This window comes from Malaclemys terrapin, chromosome 1, assembly GCF_027887155.1.
Source record: "Malaclemys terrapin pileata isolate rMalTer1 chromosome 1, rMalTer1.hap1, whole genome shotgun sequence".
Classification (NCBI taxonomy): domain Eukaryota; kingdom Metazoa; phylum Chordata; order Testudines; family Emydidae; genus Malaclemys; species Malaclemys terrapin.
Window position 1 is genome coordinate 317033485 of NC_071505.1, and position 20930 is coordinate 317054414.

Genomic DNA, 20930 nt, shown 5'->3' on the forward strand with positions numbered 1-20930 from the left:
ACAGACGGGACACCTCAGGAAGAACATCCAGATGGAGGGCGCCTCATCCCGTCCTGATTCAGAGCCGGGCCCAGTCCATGGGATGTGTGTGTATGGGAGGGATGCAGCCCAGGGCACTGTCTGGATGGGAGAGTTGATAGACCGGGGCATTGTCCGCACAGGGAGGGGAGACCGACCCATGCGCTGGGGGCCGGGCAATGGGCTCTGGGGGCCACAGGCAGAGCAGGGGGAGTTCCGCACGGAAGGGGGGTTCAGGCCACGGGGGAAGGTGCATGTCCCAGCCCCGGCTCCACCTGCCCAGGAGCGCGAGGGCTGACAGCCGGGGCCATCGCATGCACCGGGAGACAGAAGACCCCGGCAATCGGACGCACCGGGGTGGAGGAGGGGACTGACAGCCCAGGGGGGTGGGCGTCGGCTCTCTCCAGGGGGTGCCCAGGGGAAGTCCCGGGAAAGTGCCCTTGCGGCTCCCGAGCTGCAGCGACAGGCGAGGCGAAGCCTCCCAACCCCACGTGGTTCCGGCGGGCGGGGGCGCGGGAGGGAGGGAGGCAGGAGCCGAGCAAAGCGGCGGCGGCAGCGGCGGCATCTGCTTTAAAACCGCCCAGCCCGGCGGAGCGCTCGGCACCCCCTGGCCAGGGCGCGGGAGGCGCTGAGCCGGGGCCAGGCTGCAGCACGGACCCGCTCCCTCCGGCCGCAGGCACCCGGGCTGGGGCATGAACTTCCAGCCATGAGCCGCCCCCCGGGTCCCCGCAGCCTGGCCGAGCCCCGCCGCAGCCCCGCCGCGCTGCCCCTGCACATCTGATGCTCGCCCGGCGCCCGCAGCAGCATGGCCCGCCGGAAGATCTCCTCGGAGTCCTTCAGCTCGCTGGGCTCGGACTATCTGGAGACCAGCCCCGAGGAGGAGGGAGAATGTCCCCTGTCCAGGCTCTGCTGGAACGGCAGCCGGAGCCCGCCCGGCCCGCAGGACCCGCTCGCCGCCGCCGCCAGGAGGGCTCCGCGCAGGAGACGGGTCAACCTGGACTCTCTCGGGGAGAGCATCAGCCGCCTGACGGCTCCCACAGTACGTAGCCCGGGCGGGGGCAGGGGACGTGTCGCGCCCCGGGGTTGGCGGCTGCCTGGGGGCGAGGGGCTCCCCCAGCAGATCTCTTGCCTGCCCCTTGGTGGGGGGCGTCAGGCTGGAGCTCAGGACTCCGGGCCCCACATCCCCCCTTCCCCGAATCCTTCCCTGCCTAGACTCCTGTCTCCTCCCCTCCAGCCCCAGCCAGAATCGACCCCTGTTTCCCTTCCCCCCTTGCCCGGACCCTTATATCCTCCCTGCATCCGTATCCTGCCCCTATAGCCCCCCTCTTGCTCATGTCCCGCCCCCCAGAATCTACCTCTATAGCCCCTTTCCGTCCGGCCCCCTATATCCTCCCCGCGTCCTCCTCGATATGCCCCCGCAATCCTATCCGTATACCCCACTGTGCCTGGACCCCTCTGCCCTTCCTCATGTCCTCCTCGCTGCCCCGAGCGACCCCCGTCTCCTCCCCTATATCCCCCCAGTGCCCCTGCGCGGGAACCTAAATCTCCCCGACACCCCCACCCTCCCGGGCACTGCACTGGCCTCCCTGCCCGGACCCCCTGGTCCGTCTCCGCCAGCCTGCCCGAGTCCCCGAGCGCGCTGGGCTGTGAGCGCGGATGCTCGGGGGCTGCAGCGCCCGCTCTTGTGCAGCCCTGATGGGTTTCCCGCAGCCGCCACCTGGCGTGCAGAGCTGCCTTGTCCCCAGCCCCTTTTGTGCACGCGCCCCCCTGCTTTCGGCTGCTCCTGGAGCCACTTGCGGAGCGCTTCTGCCCGCTGGGCAGGGGGGTCTGCAGGATGGGGGTAGGGTCCCGGCAGTCGCTCACTCTCTCCTCTCGCCCGTATTTCAGTTGTAGACCGTGTCTAACCCAATTCTTGTCAGACCTTTTGAGCACCCTCTGATGCTGCTCTTGGGCAGTGGCCCAATACAGATACTTCTTGGCGGGGGGAAATTCCAGTGCCCCCTTTCCTCTCGCAGGGACCCGGGTCTTCCTTACCCCAGGAGTTTCCCCTCTCTGTTACCAACACAGTGCATGAACCAGTATTGCTAGGAGTGGAGTCCTTGGAGGATCCCTCTGTGCTCTGCCCTACAGAACAGACTTCCCTTGCAACAGGTCGCAACACCTTTGGCCTGGCTGCTCCACTATCTGGAGGGAGGGGCAGCCAGGCCAAATTTCAGTGTCACTGCAACCACCTGCACCAGATCGCAATGCTGCTCACTCCAATGTGGCCCAGCCGGGTGAAATTTCACTGGTGCAACCACGCAGCTGGTGCCCTGCTCTGGACCACTCCAGCAGCAGTTGTTATGATTTAAAAGCATCCCTACATTTAAAAGAGGACCACTGCTTAAAAGTGGTTGAACCATGGCCCCCCATAGCTTGGTGGCCTATGGAACTTTTAAGTAAGTGCAAAAACCTTTTGGGGTGTGTGCGTGTGTGTGTGTGTGTGGGGGGGGCACATTCCCTCCAAAATTGGTGCCATTGGGGGCATCTCATTTAAATAGGGACTGTGCAGTAAGTAAAATGCCCAGCGCTCCAGGAGCTACTGCTGGGAATCAAGTTTGCTGAGAGGAGAGTTATTAACCTGTGCAAACCACTCAGCATAGATCATTTAAAATGGGCTGTTGCTTATATTCCTTTTCATACCTTTTCTAGTAAGGGGAGGGATATGGAAAATCAACCCAGCTGCAGCTGTTTTACTAGTCATAAAAACAGAGCATTTCCCAAGTAGCATGAACAGAGATTGGGACAGATTCAATGTCTTTGAACTATTACATAGTATAAATAGCAATCAAATATAGAATCATAATTAAAATTGCATACAAGCTGTGTTTACTAGTACATAATAAAATGTTTTTAAATAAAAAAAACTGAACTTGTTTTTGGTATAAGCAATGACTTAGTTATTTTGATTAAAATTAATATTTACTTTTGTTGATAAATGTTTAACTTTCTTCCAGTTATCTTAGTTCATACAGATTTTCATATTACTTAGCATAATTGCAGTGCCCCCTTGTCCTGGAGTTTTAGTCTGTTTATTTTAAGCAACTTAAACCAGATTTAAAGAACTCCTATTAGAAATCAAGTGTTTATAACTGGGCTGGGAAATAAAAATACCCTCAGCTATCCTATTAGTCATGTTTGTAATTTCAGCTTGAATTCCCTTCCTGCAAAAAGCCTGTTCAAAATAGTAAACCTACAGTATTTTTTAAAGAAATTATTTAAAAAATGAGTAATAATTACGATTAATAATTGTAACTAACTGCTGATGATGTATTATTGTTTTCTAAAACATTCCTACTTCACCCAAAATGTACATAGTGCTTGCCGTACATATTTTTTCCTGTCCTGAATAGATGTGAACTCCTTTCATGTGTAGGTTTTTTTCCTTATTGAACAGGGTAAAAAGTTTTGAGTGACAGATTTGCCTTGAGTTCTAGCATTCATTGAAATGGGTGCAGTTTGAAGACTTCAGTCTCTTAAAAATGCTTTGTTGATGATTACTTGAATAATCATGTCTACATCTGAGAATTAAGGAAGAATGTTAAAATACTGTGACCATTAACATTCATTTTGAATTTGGATAGAACCTGCTATATACAATTCTGTTAGTTTGGAAGACTGTAAAATTAATGAAACAAACATTTTCAGTGTTAAGTTGTTATATGTAAAATATTTTTTCTCCCATATAAGATATGTCTGTTGAGCTCCATAATCATATATATGAGGATCAGAACATTTCCAGCTGCAGTTGAATATCTGGTTCTTAGAGACATAAATTACTCTAATGTATTAGGTATCAATTTCTAGTTTTAACAACTAGTATGTTCATCTATAATCAGATATCTGCTGAATAATGTGGCAATCACTAAGCCTTCTTATATTCTGTTATCCAGCATTGGAAATTATCTATCTGACTAATATTATATTACTGGGGATGCTTTGCTTGTGATGTACAATGCTCCTTTTTGTTCATTATGACTTGGATTGGGTAGATGGAAGTAGACCAGTTGTTTAACAAGGAAAGCTTAGTGCATTACATAGTTAATAGTTTTGCAGTTTCAGTGTAGAGTTTTCTCTTACATTGATTTTTCCCTCCCCGGGAGGAATCTGATCTTGTAATGCTGAAATTAATAGAAGGCATCCCAGGTGGCCTATCTTGCATTATTATAAAATAATTAAATTATTTAATATAATAGTAATACAGGTGGTATAACTAGAGCAAGTTTTACCCAATATTTAAAATATTCTGAGGTAGCTCAGTATAGTATTTTTATATCTAGTATTACTATTGCTGATAACTTTAGCATTTGTATTTTCACAGCTTTGACTGTTCCCTTCTGTAGTGGGATGCTGTAAAAGACAGCTACTGTTTTACAGCTTAATTTTAGTTAATCATTGCATTAGTTTGAAGAATAAACAGAATCATAGAATCTAGAGTTGTGGAAGACCTGTTAAATAATCTAGTCCACCTTTCTGCCATTACAGGTTTATTCATTCATGATTGTGCAGGTTGCGTCCAATCTAGTTTTAATGTCCTAAGCAATCAGTCTTCCATTGGTTTCCATAGGAGATAGCTGTTACTGCTGGATTTTTTTAACCTAAAATTTCCCTTTCTTAATTTCATCCAAGCATGTTAGTGCCAGATATATGGTGCCTGATTCTGATTTCACTTACACTGGTTGAAATCAGGAGTAACTCCACAAAGTTAATAAAGTCACACTGGCACAAATGCTATGTAAGTGACAGGAGAATCAGGCCCAATCTGTTCTAGAAATAATTGGTCCAAGATATTATGATTTTATTTTTATTTTTTTGTTGAAAGTCTTTTCAGTGTTAACACAACAGCACAACTACAGATGTAGTGCTGTGTTCAGCAGAATACCGGTCTTACAGTCTGTCAAGTCACTCTTATGTTTAATACTTTGCACCCAGTTTTCTTCTCCCATACACTGATGTAAATCATGAGTATTTATACTGAAGTTAATTGAGTTACACTGATATAAAACGTGAGAGGAGGGCAATGTCAATTTAATTCAAGCAGTTAAATCTGAAGGATCACATATATTAGGGAACAACTGGGTGTCTTCATTTCCAGAGTGAATTCCGCAGCACTTTTCTCCCCTGTATTAAATGCTTTCAAAGTTGAAAGACACCACAGATCTTTCAATGTTTGCAGTTAGCCATAGTGTTACGCTCAACATGTTAGTGCCAAGATGGCAAGGGTTCAGACGCAAAGTAGTATCTATTTTGTAGTTTTCACTGAGAGAGAAAAATAATATTTGTGTGTAATGCTGTGGCATGCAGAGGGATCCCTGTTGTGATGTTGTTTCAATCAGGAGGTAGCAGAGGCTACAAAGAATTGATCTGTGAAGGCAAGAATTGAGCATGAGAGCTGAGTGCAAGGGAACATCCAAGGGGCAGAGGAGCAGACAGAGAAGGAGCATCCAAGGGGCAAAGGTGCTGAATGAGAGAGAGCATCCAGGGTGGAAGAGAGAGAGAGAATCTATTGCAGCTTGGAGTGAAAAAGCTGAGATATGAAGAGTACTAGAATGAAAGAAGAGATGAAAGCATAACAAACTATTATGCCCCTCCAAAACAATGCAGTTGTTGGCTCTTGCCAACTCTTGTTAAATATGTAACAGACAGGGTGAGTAGAAAAGTACTTAATTGCCAAAGGAAAACAAAATGCAACTGGAAAGAAATGCATTCATGAACTACATGAGCTATTTTGTGCTAAGATATACAGAAAATTGGCTACTGAATTTTGGATTTGGAAAATTGGATACTGAATCACTTGTAATCTGTCAGATGTGGCTGTCTAGTTGAAGGCTGCCATTGCATAAGTATCACTTTCTGCAGAAGGTAGAAAGATTTGTTTTTTAAACTTCCGGTATTTTCGGTGTCTAATTCTGGAGTTTTTCTTCCAAAGAACTGAAAAGAAACCGTTTCTTGCACATTCAGATCACCTGATTGAGCTCGCCTCTAAAATACCCGTTTAAAAAGTTCCCTTTTGAGGATTCTGTCTGGATCAGGTTATTAGAAAACATTTAGGGGCATGATTCTCATTCATCCTACAGCCACTTTATGCTGGTTTTTTTTTTCTTCATATAAAGGGGCCTTGAAATGGCTGAAAATGTAATTTACTCCTTCTTTAAGGATCCTATACCCTGCCAGAGCGGTGTAAAGTGACTTTGATGTAAATGAAAATAGGGCCATTGTGGCTTAAGGTCCTAAAGATGTCCTAGAATATGTGCCATGTATTTTGGTGCAGGCTGTTGAAAAGTATGGTGGTCTGAAAACCAAGTGTTCAGAGTTAGCTTATCATGGGCCCAATTCTTTTAATTGAAGTAATTGAGAGGAATATTGGGCCCGACTTGCACAGAAAGGTTTCTGCATAGTTTGAAGAAAAGTACGCAGCGCTAAGCAACGTGAGCAGATCTCTATATCCTCCCTGATCTGTGAGCAGGGGAGCAAGTGGAGTGTGCAGAGGGGGCAGAACCTCCAGGTGGCATGAGAGAGAGGTGGTCAGGCCTATCCTGTCCAAGTTAACAGTGTGCACAGGGAACATTGTTATCATTTCAAGATACTCCTGTTGCCACCCTGGAGTACTGCTTTACAAGCATACAGAAGAGCTGAGCATAGGGAAAGTAAGAATAGAGGCTATTATGACACCCAGCCACAGCCACAGCTGAAAGAAGCAGGCACTGCAGTCTGAAGGGCTGGGAAGAATGCAGTGCCCAGGGCTTGTTGTGTTGAGCAGTTGAGTGTGAAAGATAATGTTTACTGGGAACCACACTCAGCTGCTCAACACAGCAAGCCCTGGGCACAGTGTTTGCTGGTCATTCACACTGCACAGTCCGCTCCCTTCGACATATTACATATCACTGAATGGTGCCTAACAAGGCAGCATGTTCATCAGCCCTTGGCTTGCCTTAGCTCTGCTCTCTTGCAACCCTCATCCATGTCTCTGCAAAGTTGTAGGCAACTTTTGTTAACTCTAATGGGAGTTGTGCACCTAAGGGACGTCTTCACTACCCGCTGGATCGGCGGGTAGTAATCGATCTATCGGGGATCGATTTATTGCGTCTCGTCTAGACACGATAAATTGATCCCTGAACACGCTCCCCGTCAACTCAGGAACTCCACCAGAGCGAGAGGCGGTAGCAGAGTCGATGGCGGAGCCGTGGCCATCGATCCCGCGCCATGAGGACCCGAGGCAAATCGATCTAAGATACTTCGACTTCAGCTACGCTATTCACGTAGCTGAAGTTGCGTATCTTAGATCGATCTCTCCCCCCTCCCAGTGTAGAACAGCCCTAAGTGTCACGTTCATGGACAGAAGAGACTCACTCCCTTTATAGTTATCCATCTGAACTGAAATCAGTGAGGTGGTTCTTTAAGTGTCCAGAATTTTGAAAAAAGGATTGGAAAGGGGAGACATTCATTCAGGGCCTGACCCCACTGTCCTTGAAATCAGTAGGAGCCTTTCTCATTGGACTGGTTCATATTTTCTAAGAGTTGGCAAAAAATTCCAGAAATCCAGCACGTAAGTTGATTTGCACACTTTTTCAACAGGACCTAGTTTGTGAGAAATTAACCGAATGTACAAACGGCCATACTGGGTCAGAACAGTGGTCCATCTAGCCCAATATCTTGTCTTTCGACAGTGGCCAATGCCAGGTGCTTCAAAGGGAATGAACAGAACTGGGTGATTATTGAGTGATCTATCCCCTATCATCTACTCCCAACTTCTGGCAGGCAGAGGCTTAGGGACACTCAGAGCATGGCATTGCATCCGTGACCATCGTGGCTAATAGCCATCGATGACCCTATCCTCCATGAAACTGGCATAATCACATGTACATCTCTCTCAAATTTAAATTCTATTCCTATTATGCTGCCATATTTATTGCTATGCCTCATTTTAAAAGATTAATTTTGACATTGGGTGATGACATAAATTATGATTAATTATAACTAAAAATGATGATATTATATATTCTTCACTTTCAGCATAGAGTTTTCTGCCTTTAATGGGCTCTGATAAAAGGCAATGGTACTCTAGTTCCATCAAATAAGGGTTTTATAGTATAGAAAATACAATGTATTATTCCACAGGACACTTTTTACATTTGTAGCAGTTTTCACATTTGCTCCAGTTTGATCTTGACTTGTATCCAGTGTAGGGCTGAAAATAGAATTAAAATAAGAAAATAATTTGTCACTGATTTGAAAATAAAATACAATGTGCCCACCTAAGGGACATAGGCTCACTCCGCTTCAGGTGTGTAGAGTAACTCCTGTTAGTTCATTGGAAATTAGACATGCATCTAGAGGAAGCTATGTCCTCAAGCATTTAACTGATGTTTTTGGAAAGACAATTATAGCATTATATAAAACTAAATCTTTTAAAATTTTGATTTGCTTTTGTTGTCTGAATGGCTTTGTCTGAATTTCCTTCCTGAAATATATACCGTACATGAAATTGCAATCAAACCTGATAAACATTTAAAAATTTAAGACCTCTTCCATTGTTTAATGGCCTGATCCAAAGACCATTGAATTCAGGAGGCATTTTTTTCCATTGACTTCAGCAAGCTTTGAATCCAGCTCTAGATTTACTATTAAATAACCTGATTTCAGAATTGTCTTTTTCTATACAATCCCCATTTCCAACAACATTCAACAAGGACTCTCCTTTAAATTAGTATATAAACTCTTACTTAAGAGTCACAAAATCACTAAACATTAGATGAAGAATAAATGTAAAATGTATCTTCATTGTTTGTTTTTTCCTCAGTGATCTTGAGTTGTTAGCTGGATTTGAACCTAGACCTGCCGTATCAAAGCACAAACCTCAACCACGTGAACGAAAGTTATTATTTCTGTAGATAAGAACATAAGAACGGCCGTACCGGGTCAGACCAAAGGTCCATCTAGCCCAGTATCCTGTCTACCGACAGTGGCCAATGCCAGGTGCCCCAGAGGGAGTGGACCAACAGGCAATGATCAGGTGATCTCTCTCCTGCCATCCATCTCCATCCTCTGACAAACAGAGGCTAGGGACACCATTCCTTACCCATCCTGGCTAATAGCCATTAATGGACTTAACCACCATGAATTTATCCAGTTCTCTTTTAAACGCTGTTATAGTCCTAGCCTTCATAACCTCCTCAGGTAAGGAGTTCCACAAGTTGACTGTGCGCTGTGTGAAGAAGAACTTCCTTGTATTTGTTTTAAACCTGCTGACTGTTAATTTCATTTGGTGACCCCTAGTTCTTGTATTATGGGAATAAGTAAATAATTTTTCCTTATCCATTTTCTCCACATCACTCATGATTTTATATACCTCTATCATATCCCCCCTTAGTCTCCTCTTTTCCAAGCTGAAGCCCTGGGCACAGGGTTTTAATCTCTCCTCATATGGGACCTGTTCCAACCCCCTAATCATTTTAGTTGCCCTTTTCTGAACCTTTTCTAGTGCCAGTATATCTTTTTTTTAGATGAGGAGACCACATCTGTACGCAGTATTTGAGATGTGGGCGTACCATCGATTTATATAAGGGCAATAATATATTCTCAGTCTTATTCTCTATTCCCTTTTTAATGATCCCTAACAATAGCAGGCTGTAGCCACTAGAAGGAGAAATTAGCACATTTACACATTTTACACCACATACTGTGGACCATAATGATTCAATATTAACCCATTAGAATATCATTATGGATCAAATTTCATTATTGCTGAGAAGAGATTTCTGCCTGACTTACTGGATGGAGAATATACATGTCTTAAATAATAGGTAAATTCAAACAATGTTTTTGTCACAATTGCTACCAGCTTGTCTACTTGACTGGTTGGTCATCATATGGCGGGTTTGGTTGACCTCCGCAGCAGAGGCAGCCATCTATTAGGAATGATTGTTTAAAGGAAAAAGTCTTATAATTGTCAATAAAACTCAGGGAGATCACCGGTGGCACTTCCAGTAAGAACATTTAAAGTCAGGAGTACACACTGTTTTGAAGAAGTAAGTGATTGTGGCAGGCTAACAGGGTTCATTTTCTTAAACTTAATAATATCATACCTTTTATATCAGGGGTCGGCAGCCTTTCAGAAGTGGTGTGCCGAGTCTTCATTTATTCACTCTAATTTAAGGTTCCGCGTGCCAGTAATACATTTTAATGTTTTTAGAAGGTCTCTTTTTATAAGTCTATAATATATAACTAAACTATTGTTGTATGTAAAGTAAATAAGGTTTTTAAAATGTTTAAGAAGCTTCATTTAAAATTAAATTAAAATGCAGAGCCCCCCGGAACAGTGGCCAGGACCTGGGCAGTGTGAGTGCCACTGAAAATCAGCTTGCGTGCCATCTTTGGCACGCGTGCCATAGGTTGCCTACCCCTGTTTTATATAGGACCTTTCAATTTAAAAGATCCAAAATCACTTTTTACATACAGTCATTTCTGGGGTGGAAGGCCAGTAGCCAGGCAGACAACCAGCTCACAGCATGGTGTGCAGCAATGGAAGTATTAACTTAAAACAGCCTGGCAAACCCTTATTAATATGAAAATCATCATGGGAAAATCTTGGGGGTTTAGCATCTCATGCAAAGAATCTTCATCCCCTGTATAAAACTCATTATCTGCCTCTGAAGAGTGAAGGATTGTATTACCCTTGCAGAGATTTGAACTTTGGTTCCAATATTGCAAACGTAATCCTTAGACCAGTTATAATAATAGCTACTATATGGTGCACAAGCAAGAAGAATGTCCCATGACTTTCTGCTTGGGATAAAAAATACAGTTTCATGAAATTCTTGAATAAGCCTAATTATCCTCCTAAAGTTTTCATATATTCAGGCTGAAATCCTGAATATCTTGTAATCTCTGAAAAAAAATCTGTCTCTTGAAGCAGAGAATAGGGGGAGGACAGGTTCTCATCTCCAGAATGCTGTGACTCTATTTGAGGATTCAGACAGAAATAAGGCCTTGCCTATACAGGGAATTTCAGCCATGGGTGACCAAACACCAGGATAGCTGCACCAGTGCGGTTCCCTAGTGTAGACAGGTAAAACTGCGATAAATGGTTTGCACTGGTTCAACTCTTCTCAATGTCAAGTTGCACTGCAGAAAATCACAGATTATAAAATAGAAGGGACCATTATGATCATCTAGTTTGAGCTCATGCATAAGTGTAAAGCAATCTTACCTGTCTACACTTGGGATATGCCATAATAGCTGTAACTAAACTAGGGCAAATTCCCTCATAGATGAGGCCTATGTTATTTTCCAGTGTGGTTGCTGGAGAACAGAGCTATCTTACTTCACAATGACACAATGTCAATAAGCTCTTTGTGGATCTTACAATGTTTGCAAAAAATAAAGCCTCCTCCCTCCCCCCCCCAGTCTTAATTGTAAGTGCTGTTAAACTGTGCTTTGAATAAAATAAGTCATTCTAGTTAATTATGATTAAAATTCTTTCTATGGGTACCTGCCTGCAAACTACAAAACTAACTTTCAATGTTAAGGAAAAAATGAGGTGCAGTTTGTCTGTAGCCCTCAAAGGGATAAGTTACTCTGCAGCATAGTATATAAAACTAAAATCATTTCCTCTCTGAAAATTTGGTATAAATTAAGTTCTTAATATAAGGAATTCATGGGATGGGGGGGCAGGGGAGGAGAATGGACACTAAATCCCTTAATTTCTAACCTGTTACTTTAACAGTAGAACAGGTAGAATTACAAATAGATTATGTGTTATATTTTCACTTGAAGAATATATTCTTTCCGCAGCACAGAAGAGAATCTCTTTTTCCAACCCATATGTGGCTGAAATTCAAAGAGGAGTAAAGTGATTCCTTCCTGCATGTATTATAATATATAGCACCCTGGGATATTTATCCTTCATTGTCAGGAAGTTAGACTAGATGATATAATAGGCAATTTCCATTCTGAAGGCCTGTGGTTCTTCTAATTGAAAGGTAGCTGTATGCATGCAAATTAATATTATTTATTTTTTCCATATTTTATTTTTTTCAAAGAGCTCACACCATTAGAGCCAAGGTAAAGTATTTGTGCATTCCAAATATTTTGTTATGTATTAAATAAAACTAGTTTTTCTTTACTTTGTGTGTGTGTGTGGGGGGGAGGGGGCTCACAACAGTTTACACATAAAGTGCGCAACGGGACAGTGTGGTCTGGAAGAATGAGAATGGGGTAGCTGTCAGCTAGCTCTGAGTGCTAATCCTGGCTCTGCTACTGACTCTCCGCATGGCGCTGGGCAGCTTATTTTACCTTCCCGTAAATTCCCCTATCCTGGCTCCCCAGCCAGCCTCCTCATTGGGACCAGACTGCAGGCTGTGCTGGTTCCACATTGCTAACCCTGCTGCTTGATTCCCCAATTGAATGCTCTTCTGGGCTTTTTTATTGTAGGTCTTCTATGATGGGTGTTTTCCCTAGAGTCCCTGCTGCTAGAATAAAGAGATCGCATGCGAATCTTGGCTTACCCTTTTTAAATGAGAGTTTCTGGCCTTTGTGGTTGCAGAGAAAAGCTTGGGAATGTGAACTGATTGCACCCTAAGGGCTCAGGAAGCAGAAGGTAGATAATAAAAAACACACACACACAAATGTATTTTATTTACTTAAAAAAAAAAAACCCTCATGATTTTTCTTTTTTTTTTGGTGGTGGTGGTGATGGTGGGCTGACTGATGATTTTCAAATGTTTGAGACTGGCAATACTGGGTTCCAGCCCCACATCTATGCCTTTTCCTTGGCTTCCTGTGTCCTCTCTGTCCATTCTCCTCCTGGTGCAAGGATGTGTAGGAAGGGAGCTCTACTCCATTCGACTTTATCCTATCCACTGGAGAAGGATTCCCCTTATATCAGGCCATTGCAGTGCCATCAGCCGCTAAAAGTGCCCGCACATCTTAGATAGGGTGACCAGATCACACAGGGTGACCGTCACCACCTCCCACCTCCCTCCAGCGCTTGCGCCGCCTTACAGCTGATCAGCGCAAGCCTGGGGGGGAGAGGGGAAGAGGAGGAATGTGGTGTGCTTGGGGAAGAGGCAGGGCCAGGCGGGGATTTGGGGAGGGATCCAATGGGGGATGATGGGGGCAGAGTCGGGGCAGGGGGGGACACGAGCCACCCCCGGGCTCCGCTCCACCTGTGAGTGGAGGTAAAATATCGTGACAATTTGCATCCCGACTGAAGGTAGGTCAGGACACGGGACAAATAAGCAAATATTGGGACAGTCCCGATAAAATTGGGACGTCTGGTCACCCTAATCTTATATCAGAGCCTTTGTCTTCCCCTGGTCTCTGCAGGCCCTCTAGATTCAGTGATTCACCCAGCTTTTCTCGCAACTCCCTGGTAGTTTTGGAATGTGGTTAAGTGCTTAAATTGAAGGTTGCAAGGAGAAGGCCTCATTGCTAGTTTGCCTCACCCTCACAGCTTTTAATAGGAACAAGCTACTGGTATGAAAATAATGATTTTTGGGAAGTTTCAAAACTACAGGATAAATACTATAGAAATGACCAGAAGTCAGAATGACTTTTCAGCCACTTTTCACTCATAAAGAAATCAGTTGCCAAACCCACCAACTGACACTCATTTACAAATCTATAATCTCTTGTGCACAGAGATTTGAATAAAATTTATTTTGAAGCATGAAATAAGAAAAGCATTCCTCATTAAAGCCAGATCACCAGCAGCAGAGCTGTCAGTTTATGTAAACATCAGCCAGTTGAGTGATTCAGGACTAAAAGTTTCAAGCACGTAAAACTTTAAACAGTGAATCACCAAATTGGCCGAGCTCTCTGATGGCTTGGCTTTGCAATGTGCAGAACTGATTTGTTTAGGAGGTAGCTTGGCAACACCTCAGGGTACAGAAGTCTAGGGGGACCCTCTGACTTGACTGAATTCCTTTAAAAAAATGGTGATAGAAGCAAAGTGGTTTCTAGCTGAGCCAATTATGTTCTTCAATGCTTAACTTTCATGCACTTACATTTTTAAGGGCTTAAGTTTTAAGTGCATGACAGTGGAAGTGCCGAAGCGCTTCAGTGGCTAAGCTAGAAGCCACTTAGTTTATACAAGGAGAAATTATTAAAGACTTTAGAGGGTCAGAAAACCCTCCCTGGAGCAGGGCTGGCCTTATGGGTGGGCAACTGGCCGGGGCGCCATGGTCAAGGTATGTGTGCACACTGTGGTTAAGAGGTTGCAGAAGGGCCATGCCCACCTGGGAGACGGGGTGAGGGAATAAAGGGGCTGCAGAGCAGGAGTCAGGCAATCACATTAATCCACTCTTTATCCTCCCAGCAGCATGACACCTGCAGTACCACCTCCACTCCAGCTGTTGGTTTGCCTGCTGAACCGCCACCCGCTGCTCAGGGAGTAGTACTTAAAAGGCACAAAAGAAAGCTTGCCCAGGGCACCATTTTTCTTAAGTCTGGCCCTGTCCTGGAGTGCTACTAAGATTCTCTGGGCAGAAGGCTGCTCCCCTCATCTGTGACTATCCTCTAGAATTCCTAACTCTATCGGGTCTACTTCCTTCCTAGTGTTAGTGTGTGATCTTAGGATGCATGAGAAATGGGATGGTGAGTGCTATGGAGAATGTTATAATGACTTTATGTAAATCAGGGGTAGTCAATTATTTTTTGTGAAGGTCCAAATTTCTTGGTCAAGTTACGGTCAAGGTCCAGACTCCAGAGAAAATAATAAAAAAAAATCCCAACGATAATAAGTAAATAAAAAGATTTTGGAGTCTGTTCAAAAGCGTGTGGCGGTCTGGCTTTGGCCCACAGTCTGCCTGTTGACTCCCCTGCTGTAAATCTATGATGTATCCAGGATTGGATTAACACACAGGCAAACCAGGTACATGCCTAGGGCCCAAATTTGGTAGCTGGGAGAAATTTATGAATGTAATTATGTGTTTTACTATTGTGGATTTGCATGCAAACTGAGAGAACTTCACTCACTTAGTGAGCAGCATTGTGACCCCATGCACCAGGTCACAATGCCGCTCAGTCAAGTGAATTAAATTCTTTCAGTTTGCAGGCAAATGCACACCAGTGGATGAGTGGACAGAAACAGGCCTCATGCACAGCTGAGTCTCACTTTACCATTCCTAACAGAGACAAGGAGAGAGGAGGGCACTGTGTAAAGAAACTGCTTCCTTCTCCAACAAGATAGAGGCCCAGAAGTGTATATTTGCCTAGGGCCCAGTGATAGATTAATCCAGTCCTGGATGTGGCCTCCTCTGGAATACTATGCAGTACTGATTGCTCCATCTCAAAAAAGAATATTGCAGAACTAGAGGGGGTTCAGAGAGGTTCAACAAAGATGATAGAGCCTGGAAGGACTCTCCTATGAGGAGAGATTGAAAAGATGAGGGTTGTTTACCTCAGAAAAGAGATTAATAAGAAGAGACGTGATAAAAGTATATAAAATAGTGAATGATCTAGATTAGGTAGATTGTGAGCTTCTGTTCTCCGTGCCTCATAACACAAGAAAAAGGGGATGCTAAATGAAATAAAAAGTGGCAAATTCAAAACTGATAAAAGAAAATACTTTTCCACACAACGTGTGATTAAATGGTGGAACTCATTGCCACAGAAAGTTGCGACTAAGAACTACAAGATTCAAAAAGAATTAGGACATGTTCAGGGGGCTGGACCAGATGACCTCCTGAGGTCTCTTCCAACCCTAATCTTCTATGATTCTATGATATGGATAACAAGAATATTCAAAATTATAATAGTTAATGCCAACAAAAGCTTTGAAAGGAATGTTAGACCTCGTGTTTCAGGGCTTGAGAAAATCTCCAGCTATCTAGATTAGGGTGAGACCTACTGTGGGGGGCAGATTACCCCATATCTGCTTGCTGCATGGTTCTTACACTTTCCTCAGAAGTCTGTTGTTGGCTCCTGTCACGCAGGACACTGGACTAGATGGACCTTAGGTCTGAATCCAGTGTGTCAAGTCCTGTGTGTGTTTATTTTTTTGGTGATGCACTTAGAAAACTTAACTATAAACTAATGATTTTGTTTTGATTATATATTAAATGTGAGCTAATTACTGGTGAATAGTTAATAATATTATAGAACATAAGAACGGCCATACTGGGTCAGACCTGTGGTCCATCTAGCCCAGTATCCTGTCTTCTTACAGTGGCCAATGCCAGATGCTTCAAAGGGAATGAACAGAACAGGGCAATCATCAAATGATCCCATCTCAGTCATCCAGTCCCAGCATCTGGCAGTTAGAGGCTTAGGGACATTATTATAACTATTTTATACGTATGTAGAGTCTTCCATTTCAAAGGATGCCAATGAGCTTTAGCACTTCTCTAATAAATATGTGGTTTTATTGTGCCTTTAAGGCAAAGACTTGTATTAGGGGCAGAGAAGAGGTGCATTGTCCCATAGATAGTTACAAGCTGCACTTTATCTTAGACAGATGCAGTGCTTCCTGGAGCTCCAGAGAGCTCAGGTGGATTGTGCTTCTTGGAGATGGTGCAGTATATTCTGTGTCCAGCCAGTTCTGCTGGCAAGTGCAAAAGGTTGAGGAGACCCACCCACTCCCTGTCCCCTTTGGAAAATATAAAACGGGTGGCACTAGCACTGAAGCTGTCATTGTGGATGGCTTTTTGCACATGGGCACAATGGGGGGTGTTCCTTACCCCCTCTCCTTCCATTGCTTACTCTTGTGTGGGTGGACACAGTCAGATCCATGTTAGAATCACATTGCCCAGAAGTGAAATGCAGCTGCCTCTGAAGTGAAACAGCAGCTTTTTAACAGAGCATAGCAACATGGTGTAATAAATAAATCAGGAAGTGAATAATAATATGATACTTAGCATTTGTTAGTTTAATTAATTCTCACAATACTTACCTACTTCATAATGGTGTTATCAGTCATATCCAACTGAGACTACATGGGGGGATTTGTATTTAAATGGTAATTCAGAAGTGTTCAAGTCATTAGTGGTCATTTCTCATTTGTGCACTAAATATATCTCACATGGATCCATATGTATTCTCTTTATCTATCTGGTTTATTTCATTTATTTTGAATGCTTGCTTTGATGTGTGTATGTGTGTGCGCATGCTCATGTAAGGATTACAGTTTTACACATGGGATTAATTTAGAAGATAATTTATGTTGGATTGTTTTGTTAAATTAACTTGTACTTCTTTTGTTAATTTCTTTTCTTATTACCACTTCAGAAAACTAATTGTGTTTTTCCTGATGACTTCAGTTTAAATATAAAATGTCCACTTTATTTAAACATTTTCAGAATTTGGGGATTTAACTGTGTGACTCTGTTGATTTTAATGGGCATTTCAAGTTTTAAAACCATGGAAATTTTCATAAATACACCTCTACCTCGATATAATGCCACGCAATATAACACGAATTTGGATATAACGCGGTAAAGCAGTGCTCCAGGGGGGCGGGGCTGCGCACTCCAGTGGATCAAAAACAAGTTCCATGTAACGCGGTTTCACCTACAACACGGTACGATTTTTTGACTCCTGAGGACAGCGTCATAGTGAGGTAGAAGTGTATAGGGGTGAATAACACTAACAGATTTTTATTCTTTGAGTAGTTTGTAGATCTCTAGTACAAACCAATAGATATTTCTAGTGAATATAGAAAAACTTTATTTTAAATATTTTTACCTTCTTCTTTGTAAATGTGGCTTTGCATATTGTGTACTATACAGTTGCTATCTGAACAATAAATCATCAGGTTCATGTTCTACCCTCAGCTATCCTTGCACAGTTATAAACTGGTTACAATTTTCATTTGCAATCTGACTGAATGAAGTGGGAATTTGACCCTTGAGCTTTACCATTCATATGCAAGATGAACACATTATATAAGGCTATGTTTACAAACAATATCATAAAACTATATCCAGATCTTTTCCATCCCTAATTTCTGAGATTTGCTGATAAGTGGCTTGAGCTTTGTTATAACATGCTGTCAGTAATTTATGCACATAATTTGGACTACAGTGATGATGGCTAAAATGTGCAGAATGTTCTTGCAGGGTTACACCCTACAGGAAACCATGCAGTGTGCACTGCTGAACAGAGCGTAGGATTGGGAGCCTGCTTGTAGGGCCAAATCTTGATGTCCGCCTAGGTGAGGAGTGCGGCTTTTATCCCTCAGGAAAGGGAGGACCACAGATATTCCATTGGGGTGGAGCTAAGAGTTAGGGTTACCATACGTCCGGATTTTCCCGGACATGTCCGGCTTTTGGGGGCTCAAATCCCCGTCCGGGGGGAAATCCCCAAAAGCCGGGCATGTCCGGGAAAATCGGGAGGCTCGGCCGGGGCCTCTTTGTGCGGGGCCGGGGGCATGGTGCCGGGCCGGGCCGGGAGCCGGGCCCGCGGGTCGGGGAGCCGGGCCGGGCCGGGAGCCGGGCCCGCGGGTCGGGGAGCCGGGCCAGGCCCGCGGGTCGGGGAGCCGGGCCGGGGTCGGTGGGCTGGGGGCCGGGCCGGGGTCGGGGGGCCGGGCCCGTGGGGCTGGGAGCCGGGCCGGGCCCGCGGGTCGGGGAGCCGGGATCGGGGGGCCGGGCCCGCGGGGCGCCGGGATCGGGGGGCCAGGCACGCGGGGCGGGGAGCCGGGGGGCCGGGCCCGCGGGGCGGGGAGCCGGGCCGGGATCGGGGGGCCGGACCCGCGGGGCAGGGAGCCGGGGGGCCGGGCCCGTGGGGCTGGGAGCCGGGGGGCCGGGCCCGCGGGGCGGGGGGCCGGGCCGGGCCCGCAGAGCCGGGCCCGCGGGTCGGGGAGCCGGGCCGGGATCGGGGGGCTGGGGGCCGGGGGGCCGGGCCCGTGGGGCTGGGAGCCGGGCCGGGCCCGCGGGTCGGGGAGTCGGGCCGGGATCGGGGAGCCGGGCTGGGGTCGGGGGGCCGGGCCCGCGGGGCTGGGAGCCGGGCCGGGATCGGGGAGCCGGGGGCCGGGCCCGCGGGGCTGGGAGCCAGGGGGTGCGCCGGGCCGCCGGGGGTGGTCGGCCGGGGTCGGCACCCCAGGGCCCGAGCCGACCCAGGCTGGAGCCGCCGGGGGAGCCAGCCTGGGCTGAGCTGGGCTGGGCCGGGCCGCGCCTCCTCCCACCCCCCCTTACCTGCTTCAGGCTTCCCGCGAATTAAATGTTCGCGGGAAGCAGGGGAGGGGGCGGAGACTTTGGGAGGGGGCGGAGTTGGGGCGGGGGCGGGGGCGGGGCTGGGGGCGTGGGCGGGGCCCCCGGGAGTGTCCTCCATTAGGAGGGACAAAATATGGTAACCCTATAAGAGTCTGAGGTATGCAACCTTTTAATGTGAGAAAGCAGAACTGGGAGTTCTGCTGCTTGCTGTCTGTTCCTGCAGCCCAGCCTCCCTAGCGTGCTGTCTTCCACACCTCTGGACTAGATGAAGTTTAAGAAACCAGAACTGCAGTTTAACAAGTGGAAGCTGCTGTCTGGCTGCGTTCCCACCTCACTCCAGAGTAGATGCAGGGGAAGAGGGGACAAGTTTGTAGAGTGTGTGTGCATCATACAGGGAGCAGCTGATATGGGAGTGTGTGGAGAAGGTTAGGGGAGCTGGAGTGTAGAGAGGGCAACTGTTTGGGCCTCTTTTCTTATATCCATTTCTGCATCATGGCTGCCGGAGTGGGAAAATGTACCGCTGCTCACGCTGCCAGGGATTAGTCTGTGTGGCTGCAGAGCAGAGGAAACCTGCTGAATTTTCCTTGTGGCAGCAGCTGCCAAAGTACATTTCAGCTGCATCAGGCCCTTAGGACTTCGACACCTGCTGTACCAAATGGGAGGAGACTGGGTCTTGCAAGTGTGATTGTCTCATTTGTATGGAGCGTCTGTAGGTTTTGCAAGAGCGCATTTGAATGTTTTCTGAGAGAGTAAATTTAACTCCTGCTGAGAGGAGATGTAATTACCTGATGTAGAATAAAAACCTCTTTAGAAGGTTGAACTCTGTTTTCCCACTTTATTTTACAAGTACATGCATTTTTGCAGATTGAAGTTCAGAAGCACAGACAAATTCTTTTGTTTGCTGTTTTTTTTTTGTTTTTAAAAGCTCTTCTTCAAATTGTGTGGGCTGCTCTTACATTCTGTGGGCCCCAAAGAGCTGGTGGGGGGGAGAGGATTATATTACAGTTTTCTCCTTTTTATTTATTTTATTATTTATTCAAAAGCAGGGAGCTGCCTTCCTCTCCAAACCCACTGGCAGAAGTGGAAGATAAGGCTAGCTCCAGAGCTGCTGAATTTGTATAGGGCCTACAAAATATGGGGCCGCAAGGCTGCCCTTGGTTCTGGAATAGACTCATAGACTCTAAGGTCAGAAGGGACTATTATGATCATCTAGTCTGACCTCCCGCATGATGCGGACCACAAAACCTGACCCACCCACTCCTGGAAGAATTCTCTCCCTTGACTTAGCTGTTGAACTCCCCAAATCATTATTTAAAGACTTCAAGTCACTCAGAATCCTCCAGCAAGTGACCCCTGCCCTATGCTGCGGAGAAAGGCGAAAAACCTCCAGGGCCTCTGCCAATCTACACTGGAGGAAAATTCCTTCCCGACCCCAAATATGGCAATCAGCTGAACCCCGAGCATTCGGGCAAGATTCTCTAGACAGACCTTCTGGAAAAGTTCTCTGTAGTAACTTTTAATATCCCATCATTGACCATTGTTATCGACCTATTGACTAAAATCACTGTATCCCATTAAACCATCCCCTCCATAAACTTATCATGCTTGATCTTAACGCCAGAGAGGTCTGAAACACATCTAATTAAAAAGCATTTCTACCACTGCTTTCTGAGGCAGCTGGAAATTGTTCCAAAAAGCAGGGAAACACTGGTCTCGAATTTCCCT

General features: G+C 45.6%; 1 protein-coding gene across 1 annotated transcript in view; it reads left to right on the forward strand.

Moving 5' to 3' along the window:
- The first annotated feature begins 657 nt into the window (after positions 1-657).
- Positions 658-20930, forward strand: part of GUCY1A2 (guanylate cyclase 1 soluble subunit alpha 2) — a 276684-nt gene continuing 256411 nt past the window's right edge. Inside the window, exon 1 of the mRNA XM_054015549.1 lies at positions 658-1057. Coding sequence (XP_053871524.1) covers positions 824-1057 — 234 coding nt within the window. The 5' untranslated portion in view covers positions 658-823. The remainder of the gene's footprint in view (positions 1058-20930) is intronic.